The sequence below is a fragment of the Hyperolius riggenbachi genome, chromosome 10 (genome assembly GCF_040937935.1).
Source record: "Hyperolius riggenbachi isolate aHypRig1 chromosome 10, aHypRig1.pri, whole genome shotgun sequence".
NCBI classification, from domain to species: Eukaryota; Metazoa; Chordata; class Amphibia; order Anura; family Hyperoliidae; genus Hyperolius; species Hyperolius riggenbachi.
The window spans coordinates 104,106,055-104,118,754 of record NC_090655.1 but is presented as its reverse complement, the minus strand read 5'-3'; the positions used below and the strand labels follow the sequence as shown (position 1 = coordinate 104,118,754).

The following is a 12,700-nucleotide window of genomic DNA, read 5'->3' as shown; positions in this document are numbered from 1 at the left end:
ACTTGACCTAGCCAGGATTCGAACCCTGGTCTCCCATGTCAAAGGCAGAACCCTTAACCAGTACACTATCCAGCCACTGTTGTGTGAATCCCACCAGAAACAAGCATGCAGCTAATCTTGTCAGATCTTACAAAAATGTCAAACACCAGATCTGCTGCATGCTTGTTCAGGGTCTAGGGCTAAAAGTATTGGAGGCAGAGGATCTGCAGGATAGCCAGGTAACTGGTATTGCTTAAAAGGAAATCAATATGGTAGCCTCCATATACCTTTCACTACAGTTCTCCTTTAAAGGGAACCTTAACTGAGAGTGATATGGCTGTTTCCTGTAAACAATACCAGTTGCCTGGCAGTCCAGCTGATCTTTGTGACTGCAATAGTGGCTGAATCACACCCTGAAACAAGCATGCAGCTAATCCAGTCTGACTTCAGTCAGAGCACCTGATCTGCATGCTTGTTCAGGGGCTGTGGCTAAAAGTATTAGAGACACAGGATCAGCAGGCGATTCAGGCAACTGGTATTATTTTAAAAGGAAAAATCCATATCCTTCTCCGTTTAGGTTCCCTTTAAGGATTTGTAGCATAAAAGCCAACTCACATTGGCTGGGATTCGAACCTGGGTCTCACTGTATGGTGGACAAGCACACTATCCACTATACCAACTGAAGCTGGCCTGAAATTGCTGGCCTGAAATTGCTGGCCTGAAATTGCTGGCCTGAAAACAAGCTGCATCACACCCTGAAACAAGCATGCAGCTTGTTTTCAGGCCAGCAATTTCAGGCCAGCATTTTCAGGCCAGCATTTTCAGGCCAGCATTTTCAGGCCAGCTTCAGTTGGTATAGTGGATAGTGTGCTTGTCCACCATACAGAGAGACCCAGGTTCGAATCCCAGCCAATGTGAGTTGGCTTTTATGCTACAAATCCTTAAAGGGAACCTAAACGGAGAAGGATATGGATTTTTCCTTTTAAAATAATACCAGTTGCCTGAATCGCCTGCTGATCCTGTGTCTCTAATACTTTTAGCCACAGCCCCTGAACAAGCATGCAGATCAGGTGCTCTGACTGAAGTCAGACTGGATTAGCTGCATGCTTGTTTCAGGGTGTGATTCAGCCACTATTGCAGTCACAAAGATCAGCTGGACTGCCAGGCAACTGGTATTGTTTACAGGAAACAGCCATATCACTCTCAGTTAAGGTTCCCTTTAAAGGAGAACTGTAGTGAAAGGTATATGGAGGCTACCATATTGATTTCCTTTTAAGCAATACCAGTTACCTGGCTATCCTGCAGATCCTCTGCCTCCAATACTTTTAGCCCTAGACCCTGAACAAGCATGCAGCAGATCTGGTGTTTGACATTTTTGTAAGATCTGACAAGATTAGCTGCATGCTTGTTTCTGGTGGGATTCACACGACAGTGGCTGGATAGTGTACTGGTTAAGGGTTCTGCCTTTGACATGGGAGACCAGGGTTCGAATCCTGGCTAGGTCAAGTACCTATTCAGTAAGGAGTTCAAAGCAAGACTCCCTAACACTGCAGGGTGGCCTCTTGAGTGCGTCCCTGTGGCTGCAGCTCTTGAGCGCTTTGAGTCTGACAGGAGAAAAGTGCTATACAAATGTTTGGATTATAATTATTATTATTACTGCAGCCAAATAGATCAGCAGGGCTGCCAGGCAACTGGTATAGCTTAAAAGGAAATCAATATGGCAGCCTCCATATACCTCTCACTACAGTTCTCCTTTAAGCAACCTAATGGTTCTATTGCATTGAGCATTAATGGTACATTTTACGGTAGCTTCACTTACTACTGTAGTGGTACAGTGCTTAGGGTGATGCACTGACGTGTCCACCATGCAGTGTGATCTGGGTTCGATTCCCAGCTATGGTATGATATATACTGGCTTTTAAAAAAGTATAATTCCCTGCCAGAAGACACCCTCCTCCCGGAGGGAGGAGGGAATAGGTTGAAGGGTTGAAGGGTTGAAGGGTTGAAGGGTTGGAGGGAGGTGGGAGGTGGGAGGTGGGAGGTGGGAGGAGGGAGGTGGGAGGAGGGAGGAGGGAGGAGGGAGGAGGGAGGAGGGAGGAGGGAGGTGGGAGGTGGGAGGTGGAGGGAGGAGGGAGGTGGGAGGTGGGAGGTGGGGGGAGGTGGGAGGAGGGAGGGGGGAGGTGGGAGGAGGGAGGGGGGAGGTGGGAGGAGGGAGGAGGGAGGTGGGAGGAGGGAGGAGGGAGGTGGGAGGAGGGAGGAGGGAGGTGGGAGGAGGGAGGTGGGAGGAGGGAGGTGGGAGGAGGGAGAGTAAAAACTCCCTAGCAGAGTGTGTAGCAGCTGTTCCATAACTAATTAGTGTAGGTAGGCAAATGGTATAAAGGACCTTGCTTGGAGGAGGGAGGGAGGGTGGGTCCTCGAGCAGTGAAGTGTATTTCACTCAATTAGGTGTGACTCCAGGCATTAGAGCTTTTGAAACATGTTTTCTATCATTTTTGCAGTGTATAGAATTTTTTAAAACTTTGAAAGTTCGCCTCCCCATTGAAGTCTATTGCGGTTCGCGAACTTTTTCGCGAACCGAACCTTTCGCGGAGGTTCGCGAACAGGGTTCGCGAACCGAAAATCGGAGGTTCGGCCCAACTCTAGCGATGAGCAGGTGAATTTGTCTAAATATGCAAATTCTAGCTTGAGAGATGCTGGAATATGCAGTGATGAGATAGAACTTTGTGAGAAATTATCCGACTTTGAAACTGCAGATGAACTATCCTGCAGTCAATCAATTAACTGTCTGCTCCTAAATCAGATTATCCTTATTATGGAGTTCAGCCCCCATAAATTCCAACCGCACTTGAACCAGATGTTGCCTTTAAAGTGGTCTGAAACTCTGACATAACATTCAGTAAAAATGTGTTTTGCTACTTTTTATCACCCATATAGTAACCATATTTGCTTTTGAGCACAAATACTATTGTCTGTTTACAAATTACAAGTTCCTAAAGTACAGTTTATCTGCTCTGAAAGCTTCCACTGCATTATATTCAAGTTGCTTTTTATTATATATTAAAATAATCTTTTAGTGAACTGTTGTGAACTGTGTGCATACTTGAAGCAAAGAAAGGTTCACAACAGGGGCGTTCCTAGGGTCCTCGGAGACAGGGGGCACCTGTGGGCACTAGGTGGGGGCGCGTGCCGTGGCAAAAATGGGCATGGCCATGTGCCGAGTGGGTGTGGCCAAATGTACATGAACTTAGCAGCGGTATAAGCTACAGATAACGGGCCTGCCCATCGAAATATTAATAAGTCCTTTATTTAGATAATTTACAATCAGTATAGGCATATATCAAAGATGTATACGCAAATACAATTTTGATTGGTCAATCACTAACCAATTTTACCAACCCCATGCAGTAAGTGGGCCAACAGAAAATGAATTTGATTAACAGAGCTAAAATTGGCTAATCAAAAATTGTATGTGTGTACCAGGCTTTACAGCTAATACTGCACATACTGAAAGTAGCAGGGACCAGCATACAATACAGCTGGTTTACAATCAGTAAAGGCACAGAGTAACACCTTATACTGTACACACTGGAGGAAGATCAGCACACAGTGCAGGCACTAGAGAACAGCTTATACTGTACATACTTATAGGCAGCAGAATTCAGCACACTGCAGCTAGCATGCCGAAAAACATGAGGGTTACGTTGTGCGGCACTCTTGGCGCGCCGCGCCGAAAAATGGGTGGGCCATGGACCAGAAAGTGGGTGTGGTAACGGGTGGAGACAAAAAAATTTTTTAACAAATAATTTTTATTGAGTTTTTTTGATGGGAGACAAATTTACATGAACTTAGCAATGGTGGGATATTAGATTAGGACAGGGGTGGCGAACCTTTTGGAGTCTGAGTGCCCAAACTGCAACCCAAAAGTCACTTATTTATCGCAAAGTGACAACAGCAATTTAAACTAAATACTGTACAAACATTTTAACTCATACATGAACATTATGGAAAATCCAAGTTGAAAATAAAACTGTGAAGATAAACAATTTCATCCAACCTACTCCGGAAAAATGTATTCATTTTTTTTAGAACCTCCCAGTTTTATTTTCTGTTTCAAAAAGCTAAAAAAGTAGGTTTAATGCTATGGTCTCATATGATGATGATTCAGCTTTTCCCTCGCAGTTAGCAATCATGTGACCCCCAATAAGACAAATTCAACAATCACGAGGCTCCCCATCAAGACAAATTCAGCAATCGTGAGGCCCCTATCAAGACAAATTCAGCAATCGTGAGGCCCCTATCAAGACAAATTCAGCAATCATGAGGCACCCAACAAGATAAATTCAGCAATCATGAGGCCCCCAACAAGACAAATTCAGCAATCATGAGGCCCCCAACAAATTATGAGGCCCCCCAACAATTCATGAGGCCCCCAACAAGACAAATTCAGCAGTCATGAGGCACATAAATAGACAGCATTTCACATAAATAGGCAGAATGCCCCCTTAATATGGTAGACACCTCTCACCTGGCTTCTGAATTCTCTTCTACTGGCTGATGTGCCTAGCAATACAATTTTTTGTCTGGATTGGGGATGATGTGTGGGCTGAAAGGCCAGGCAGTGTTGCTGTGGCCTGGCTGGCGGTGATGCTGTGGCCGATGCTGTGGCTGGGTTGGCTGGCGGTGATGCTGTGACCTGGCTGGCGGTAATGCTGGGCTGTTTAAGTAAATGCTGCTGAGCAGCGGTGGCCGGGGTAGACAGCAGGGCACCCCAATAAATAGATTAGGGGCAACCGCAGACATGTTGGAGGCACAGGCCCCCCTAAAATAGGGCTAGAGTTGCCCCTGCTTCACAGAGAGCTTGTTTTGAGTTATTACACACAATGTAACAATTGAGGAATGTAAACAAAAGATACAGTTATCTCCACTTCGGATCAGAACCTAAGCTGAAGGGGCTTTGCATGGCAGGACAAAGTGCTGTGTTTAACTGTTTGAATGTTGTTCTACTACAATTTTTTTGGGTAATAGTAGCTTTAAAGCTGTAAGGAATCTTTTAGAGCAAAGAAGAAATGCGGAGTTTCAGACCACTTTAAGTCAAATCTTTCCTCTCATCATCACTATTGGCAATTACTGCCTCCTGCAACACTTGTGTTCTGCTTCATGATTCCTCCAAAACATACCCTATGCATCGGATGAGATTTTCCATACACATACAATCTCGAATACATGAAAATATTTGTGTACCGTTCTACAAAGCACCACCTTTTCACTGAAGTATTAGATCAAGGCTACGTTCACAGTGGAGTGGTGCGGTGTAATGGCCGCTTTGTATTGCAACTTTTCCCACTGCAATGCACCACTGACATTCACAGTGGGACAGATCCATTGTGGCATAACATTGTGTGGTATCATAATGCACTGCATACATGCAGTACGTTGCCACAAAACACGGGCGTTAACAGCGACAGTGAAGCATACTTTTCATTGACAGTAAGTGGAAAAACATATTGTTTACATATTGCTTATCCTGTACCAGGTATGGGTCAGGGCACTGAATAAAGAGGAGATATGAGGACTAATGCATATAAGATATTTACAGATTCAAACACAGACTACTCATAACAGTTGCACAGAGATTTTACATACAATAGCCACCACTCCCTCTTCATAGGTGTAAACCCATTCAGAGCAGGCAAAGACTAACTCACGCATAAACAGCACTACTAAAGATGGAACATATCAAACGACTTATAACAAAGCAAAAACATAAAAAGAAAACAAAATACAGGAATGTGATTTGTCAAAAAATAAAAGGGTGCTTGCTAGAGCTTGGCAAGGGGGTGGACAAGCGACTCCCCATGAAGCTGCATGTGAGCATGGTAGTGGCTGTCCTCAGATGGTTTTTGGCCACCAGGTAATGCCGCCGCATACATGACACGTGCAGTGTTACCAATAGCTGCCATTCGGGCTGCATGGAATTGCAGCTGACAGGTGCTTGTTGCCAGCAGCTGGGAGGCTGAGCTGATCGACAAACATGCAATTCCACTTCCTGTGGAAGAGAGGCTGGGGAACAAAACACAAATGCTAAAATAAATTGGGAAACAAGTTCTTCTGAAGTGATTGGAGAGAGGTGGGGCGGCAGCCACTGCATGAGGCTGCAAATTTGGCAGATTATGTTGGACTCTTTCGTCTACTCTAATGTATTGAATAATATATAAGTACTGAAGGTAAGGCAATTGTATTTTATCAGAGATTCACAGCTCTTTAACCGGTAAAGTCGTCAATTAAAAAGTACAGTCTGCATATAAAAGCAGCAAATATGGATGTTTTCAAGTAAGAAGAATGGCAGAGGAAAAACAAAAAAAACAGAACAGCGACAATTTCAATTTCCAATGTTCAGAGTCTGGAAAGTCCAGTTTAATAGTCATGCAAGTGTATAAACACAAACACACATAAACAAACAGTATTGCAGAAACCAAGTACACAGCTAGAGGCATAAGACACTCGTGACAAGAAGCAGAAGACGCCGGAATTCTCTAGGAACAATAATCACACGCTTACATACCAGAACGTGGAAAAATCTCCATGTAAGCGCCTGCTTTATAACCATCACAAACTGTCACTGATACAAGTAACACCTCATATAACTGCAAGTCTCCACAAACACAGGGATGTGAAACAAGAGAGATGCTTGAAAAGACTCTTGTGGAAGCTGTCATTTGCCAAGTACTGCATAATATCGTATCATCATATCTACCTCCTCTGGACCAATATCCTGTCAATGCAAGGCTGTTAGTTTCAGTTAAAACGGAACTGAACTCCGTTCTTCATCTCTGTTCTAAAAGATAAGCAACAGCACAATAACCTTGAATGGACCACTGTAGCAAAAAATTGTAAAATTGAAAATACATGAAAGCACATAAATAAAAAGTACATTTCTCCCAGAGTAAAATGAGCTATAAATTACGTTTCTCCTATGCTGCTGTCACTTACAGTACGTAGTAGAAATGTGACAGAACGGACAGGTTTTGGACTAGCCCATCTCCTCATGGGGGATTCTCAGGGTTTTCTTTATTTTCAAAAGAATTTAGTGAATGGCATTTGCCAAGTCCAACTGTCAGAATAGTGTGCAAACAGGTTGGTGGAGCGGCCTGCATCTTTTTATAGATCCTTTCCAGGGAGTGCTTTTGTTAAGAATAAATGAAATACTGAGAATCCCCTGTGAAGAGATGAACTAGTCTAAAACCTGTCGGTTCTGTCAGATTTATACTAACTACTGTAAGTGACAGCAATATAGGACAAAAGTAATTTATGGCTCATTTTACACTGGAAGAAATATACTTCTTATTTGTATGTGTATACATGTATTTTAAATTGTACAGTTTTTTGCAATAGTGGTCCTTTCAATAAAACATTTTAATTGTTACAGCTGATATAAATCATGCAATAAAAACTTGAATATTAAATCTGGTTGGACTCGTAGAAGTATGTCTTTTCTGGTTGATCAGGTAGAACTCACATGGCTTATTTCAACCCAAATAACTATGTAACTACAGTGTGTCTACTTCCTGCTTTCATGGAAGCAGACATAGGGTTATCGTCCTGTGTTTACAAATTAGCTGCTCTGCCGACCAGGCCAAGATTCAGAATCTGACAAAGCTGAGAGATCTTATTACACTTGTGGATAGTCACATATGAGGGGGAAATCAGACAGGCTAAACCCTCTCAATACATACAGGATGCATTTCTCTTGGTTTTCCTTCTTTTATTCCAATGTGTATCTCTGCCCATTTTTGCTCAGTAAATACACAACTTTTTTTGGCATACACAACTTTATGGAGCATTCTGAAATCACCCATCCCCATACACTGTGATCAGCAAGGCAGACAGTTATTTGTCATGTCTTTTTTAGAAGGTTGGTAAACTAGCATCTGTTTTCTCAGTACAGCTTTACATTGTAATAAAACCTATTACTAAGCCCATAAAATAAGATCTAATTGTAAGAACAGATTACAGACTGAAAAGTACCTATGGCTCTTTATGTGACAGAGATACAGGTGGTGAGATCTCTGTGCTTCATTTTCTAGGTCACCCCGCCTGTTAATGCCATTACAGTGGGGATTCCACTCCCCCCAATGGAGTTTTGATGTATTCAGTATTAAAGCCCAGCTATGGTCACACGGTTTCCTAGTTCTCAGCGGCAGATCTTGTTTTCATCTGTGTATAAGGTTCCTGCTTAACTATTGTCATAAAAAAAATCACTTTTAAAAGGAAAATTTAAAAAAAACAAAAACTAAGAGGAATATGGAAGGCAATATGGATATAGGAATATGGAGGCTATAGGGCTCACACTTGTCAGTGTGAAGACCGCTCATCACTGGTAGTAACACGATTCTGTAGGAGACTTGTCAAGCTCTTGCTAGACACACTTGGATGTCTTGAAGCCTTCTTTACTGCAATTACACTTCTCATCACTCAGTTCTTGATGATCTGATAAATGGTTCTATCAGCTTCAATACTCCTAGCAGCAACGTCCTTGTATGCGAGCCCATTTTGACACAAAGTGATAATGACTGCACACACCTCTTTTCTTTCTTCTCACTAATAGAGCTTTCTTTTGGTGGTATTTGTTTGCAGAGTTGCAAATTTTTTAATTTTTTTCAATTAATTAAAAAAAAACACTTTTTTTTGGGAATAAAAATCCTCCCCCCCCCCTCCCCCCAAATTAGCCCTAGACTACGTTACATGCACTACACAGATATTTAAAGATGAACTGGAAATGCAAGTATAAAAGTTATTCTTCATCAGCTGTGTAGTGCAGAGATTATTTAGGTAGCTCCTCACACCATGGGGATGTTGGGTAGAATGCTCAGTCAGATTGCATACATATGGCCATCCATGGTGTTAAATGCACAGCAAGGTATAGAAGATTGTCATGTATCCATAGCAACAGCTGCTCTGTAAACAGCACTGTATGGTTGAATTCTTCCTCTCCAGGTAGTATTTTGTAGGAATGCTCCCTCAATCTGATAACTCTCCAGTTAATGCAGCTGATGAGTGCTGGCCAATCTGCTATGAACAGCTCACCAAACATGTCAATTTCTTCCAATCCAAAAGGCAAGGGGCATAAGCAAAAACTAATGTTCTTCTTGCCACCCTCTACAGCAGATAGTGGCATTGGGAAGACAATGATGTGCCCTTATCAGCAATGTGGCACCCTCAAACATATCACTTGCCATTTTTCCCCACTTACGCCCGAAAATGGCCCTGTGGTTCTAATTACAAAAGGTAAATGGTCTGTTTGGGCAACTATCACCTAATGTGTATCCCTGATCTGCTAGCTATGAAAGCCAATATGATGCATGAATAATAAGTTGTTAAGCTGGAGAATGAAAACATAGAATGCTTTATAAATAGATAAATGCAGAATATACACTATCTGCCTTCTCCAAGTTAGTAATTCATCCATAGAGGTGCAGTGGAATAAGCATTACTCCTGAATAACTTGGCATGTCAATTGATGTCAGTACAGGCAGGAGACATCTCTGCAATAACAGCATGTACATAGTGTACCGCTGATGGAGACAAAGAGCTCTCCGGTGTACCATTACAGCTCTGTGTATATCAACAACACTACACGTGTTGCATTACTGAATGCACCAGAGCATGGCCCAATTACTTCACATCTGCACAATGCAGGTAAAACAGACATAGGATATCCATAGTGAGAGCTGATATTTTAATATGACTGATGTGGATGAGGGATGAAGGGGCAGTAACATCACTGAGAATGAAGATTATACATGACCTATGGTATATAGAGAACACAAAGGAATAGAAACAGCCAGTAAACATGCCACAGACCAGTGACACAGCTGATGTACCCTATAGAGGAACTTGTGATCTGAGATATCACTGAGGATGCATGTTCTGGGGACCAGTCCTGTAGCCTATACAGATTCCAAGAGCCAGTAACATCAATGAGGACACAGTCTGTACAATCCATAAGATCCAATGACATCACTGGGAATGTGACCTGTAGATGCTCTAACATCACTAGGGATGTGGCCTGCTCATACAATAGGATCCAGTGGTGTCTATGAACATGTGGCCTTTAAAGGGAACCTGAACTGAGAAGGATATGGATTTTTCCTTTTAAAATAATACCAGTTGCCTGACTCTCCTGCTGATCCTATGTTTCTAATACTTTTAGCCACAGCCCCTCAACAAGCATGCAGATCAAGTGCTCTGACTGAAGTCAGACTGGATTAGCTGCATGCTTGTTTCACGTGTGTGATTCAGCCACTACTGCAGCCAAAGAGATCAGCAGGACTGCCAGGCAACTGGTATTGTTTAAAGATAAACATCCATATCCCTCTCCGTAGGAACGAGTGACATCACTGAAGAGGTAGCCAATAAACGTGCTAGGAAACCAAATACATCTGTTGATATAGGGAACAAGTGACATCTTTGGAGATTTAACTTGTAGAGATTTTGAGGAACCAGAGACATTGCTGCAGTTGTAGCCTGTACAAAAGAATCAATAACATTACCAGGAAAGTCACCTGTACTGACACTAGGAACCAGTGACATTCCTGAGATGTTTTTGTCCTCACTGTATTAAAGAAGCAAGGGCTTGAGATGACAGTACATGTGCAGTGAGCTGCAGAAGGACCGGAGTGCAACTCTAGACTGATAAATAATAAGGGTTACTAAACTGTGTGTGGCTGAGAAAAACTCATCTGAGTACATGAAATGGAAGTTTCATGTATCAAGAGTTTTCTGCATAGTAGCTAATAAACATAAAAAATTATATACCCTCCTACCTGAAACAGTCAAATGTAAAGACAGCTAAACCTAATTAATACAGTGGAATACCAGAAAATCCTATTTAGGATTAAGAGTACACAATAAAAAAGTAAAGGTAAAAAAGTGAATTGCGTATTGGGCCAATGGTTTATCTCTTCAGTTTATTTTCACTTCAGGTTTGCTTTAAATACAAGTAATTAACACCTATAGTCTATATGGACCTGTCATTTGCATGCTAGCAGACTGACTAGGATATCAGACAGTAAAGTCCAGAAAGCATCTAATACAGCACTAGACTAGAAAGTACAACAATTGCATAATAAACAGATGGTAGCAAGCGGGGGAGTTTCCAGCGTGTATGGTCTGACTGATCTATACAAGTTATTTCAAGTTATTGCATGTCATCTGCAGCCACCTGTTAGGATTCTTTCTAGGATTCTTCATCTGATACTGCCCGTCTAGATAAGAGCAGCACACACAGCTGCAGTGTACAGCTCATGTATAATGTGTTGCTGGAAACATGGAATGTAGCAGCAGAGAAGTAACAGTGGTAGACTGAGTAATTCACACATGAGACAGTGCTAGAATCAGTGTGACACTTGGATAACACATGTTGCACTTGCTTTAGTGATTTTCCTGTTAAAAGGCAAACTACAGCAAAGAGTAGTAATGCACAGCAATCCATTGAACATTGGCACTGATTGGCTGGCAGAGGTTTTATGTTCTGTGGTTCTATGATGGTTAAGAAACATATATAAAGTATATCTTAGTTTTAAATCAAATACGAGGTGAAAATAAACTGATAAACAATTGTTTCTATCCTCCTACAAATTACTTAACGACCAGCCAACGCCGATAGGCGGCGGCTGGTTGCATGTGGGTTTCTATAAACGGCCGCTCGAACGATGGGGCCGGCAGGCTCCGTGAAGAGACTGTGAAGCAGGCTAAATGTAAACACCCAGGGAAGTAATCCCCAGTGTTTACATCGTACGGCGCTGCTGTCACAGCAGCGACGTAAAGGAGATCGGCGATCCCCGGCCTCTGATTGGCCAGGGATCGCCGGCATCTGATGGGCTGAAGCCTATCTGAGGCGGTACAGGACGGATCGCTGTCCTGTACCGCCCATAGTGAGGAGGGGAGAAAGGGAAGGAGAGGGAGGGGGAATAGCGATGCGGAGGGGGGCTTTGAAGCGTCCCCCGCTAGGCAAACTAGCTCGCGCGATCAGACGACCCCCCCAGCAGGACATCCCCCTAGTGGGGAGGGGGGGGGGGGGGGAGTCTGATCGCCCTGCCTGCCACCTGATCTTTGCTGAGAGCTGAAGAGCCCATGCAGCACAGATCATTGAAAATTCAGCCGGTCCTTAAGTTGTTAAAACATCCCACAGTTTTATTTTATATTTGAATCTACATTTTACGTTTTTACTGTTTCATTGTCTCTGCACAATGACACATTCATTGAAGTATGCAAGAGCTAAAATTGATGAATTATTGACCCTTTTTTATTTCTTTCCTGCTCTCAGAAGCCATTTTCTGCAAGGAAAGTATTTTATGGCTGTAATTCCTTATGAGTGACAGTTACACCACAGTCCGACCAGGTCCTGACTGGACTCAAACTGTCATTTGCATACCTAATTTTTAACTCTTTCAGGCAAAGAAAGAAAAAAAAAAAGGGACACAGCATATTTATTTGTATGCTTGGCACTGTACATACACATGGCTATCTCATCATGTTACATGTCACCTCAGTATTCTTAAGGCAGCCGCCCACGTTACTATTTTACTGCAGTCAGAGGAAAATGTTTGGTTGCACAGAAAAATCCCAATTTTTTTTAAATTTGACCAAGAAATCTAATCTTAATTCCCCCTTTTTTATTTTCTGAGATTGGACTTGTTGGAAAATTCAGACCAATTGTATG

General features: G+C 42.6%; 1 protein-coding gene across 8 annotated transcripts in view; it reads right to left on the bottom strand.

Annotated features, from left to right (window-relative positions):
* SEMA4G (semaphorin 4G) overlaps nt 1-12,700 on the bottom strand; it is a 316,367-nt gene that overhangs the window by 227,194 nt on the left and 76,473 nt on the right. Inside the window, exon 1 of one of the 8 annotated variants that reach the window (XM_068255249.1) lies at nt 8,823-8,841. The exons of 6 other annotated variants lie outside the window; for them this stretch is intronic. In XM_068255249.1, coding sequence (XP_068111350.1) covers nt 8,823-8,825 — 3 coding nt within the window. In that variant the 5' untranslated portion in view covers nt 8,826-8,841. Of the gene's footprint in view, nt 1-8,004; nt 8,057-8,822; nt 8,842-12,700 lie in introns of those variants that run through there. One more of the 8 variants, XM_068255253.1, reaches the window with a different exon arrangement.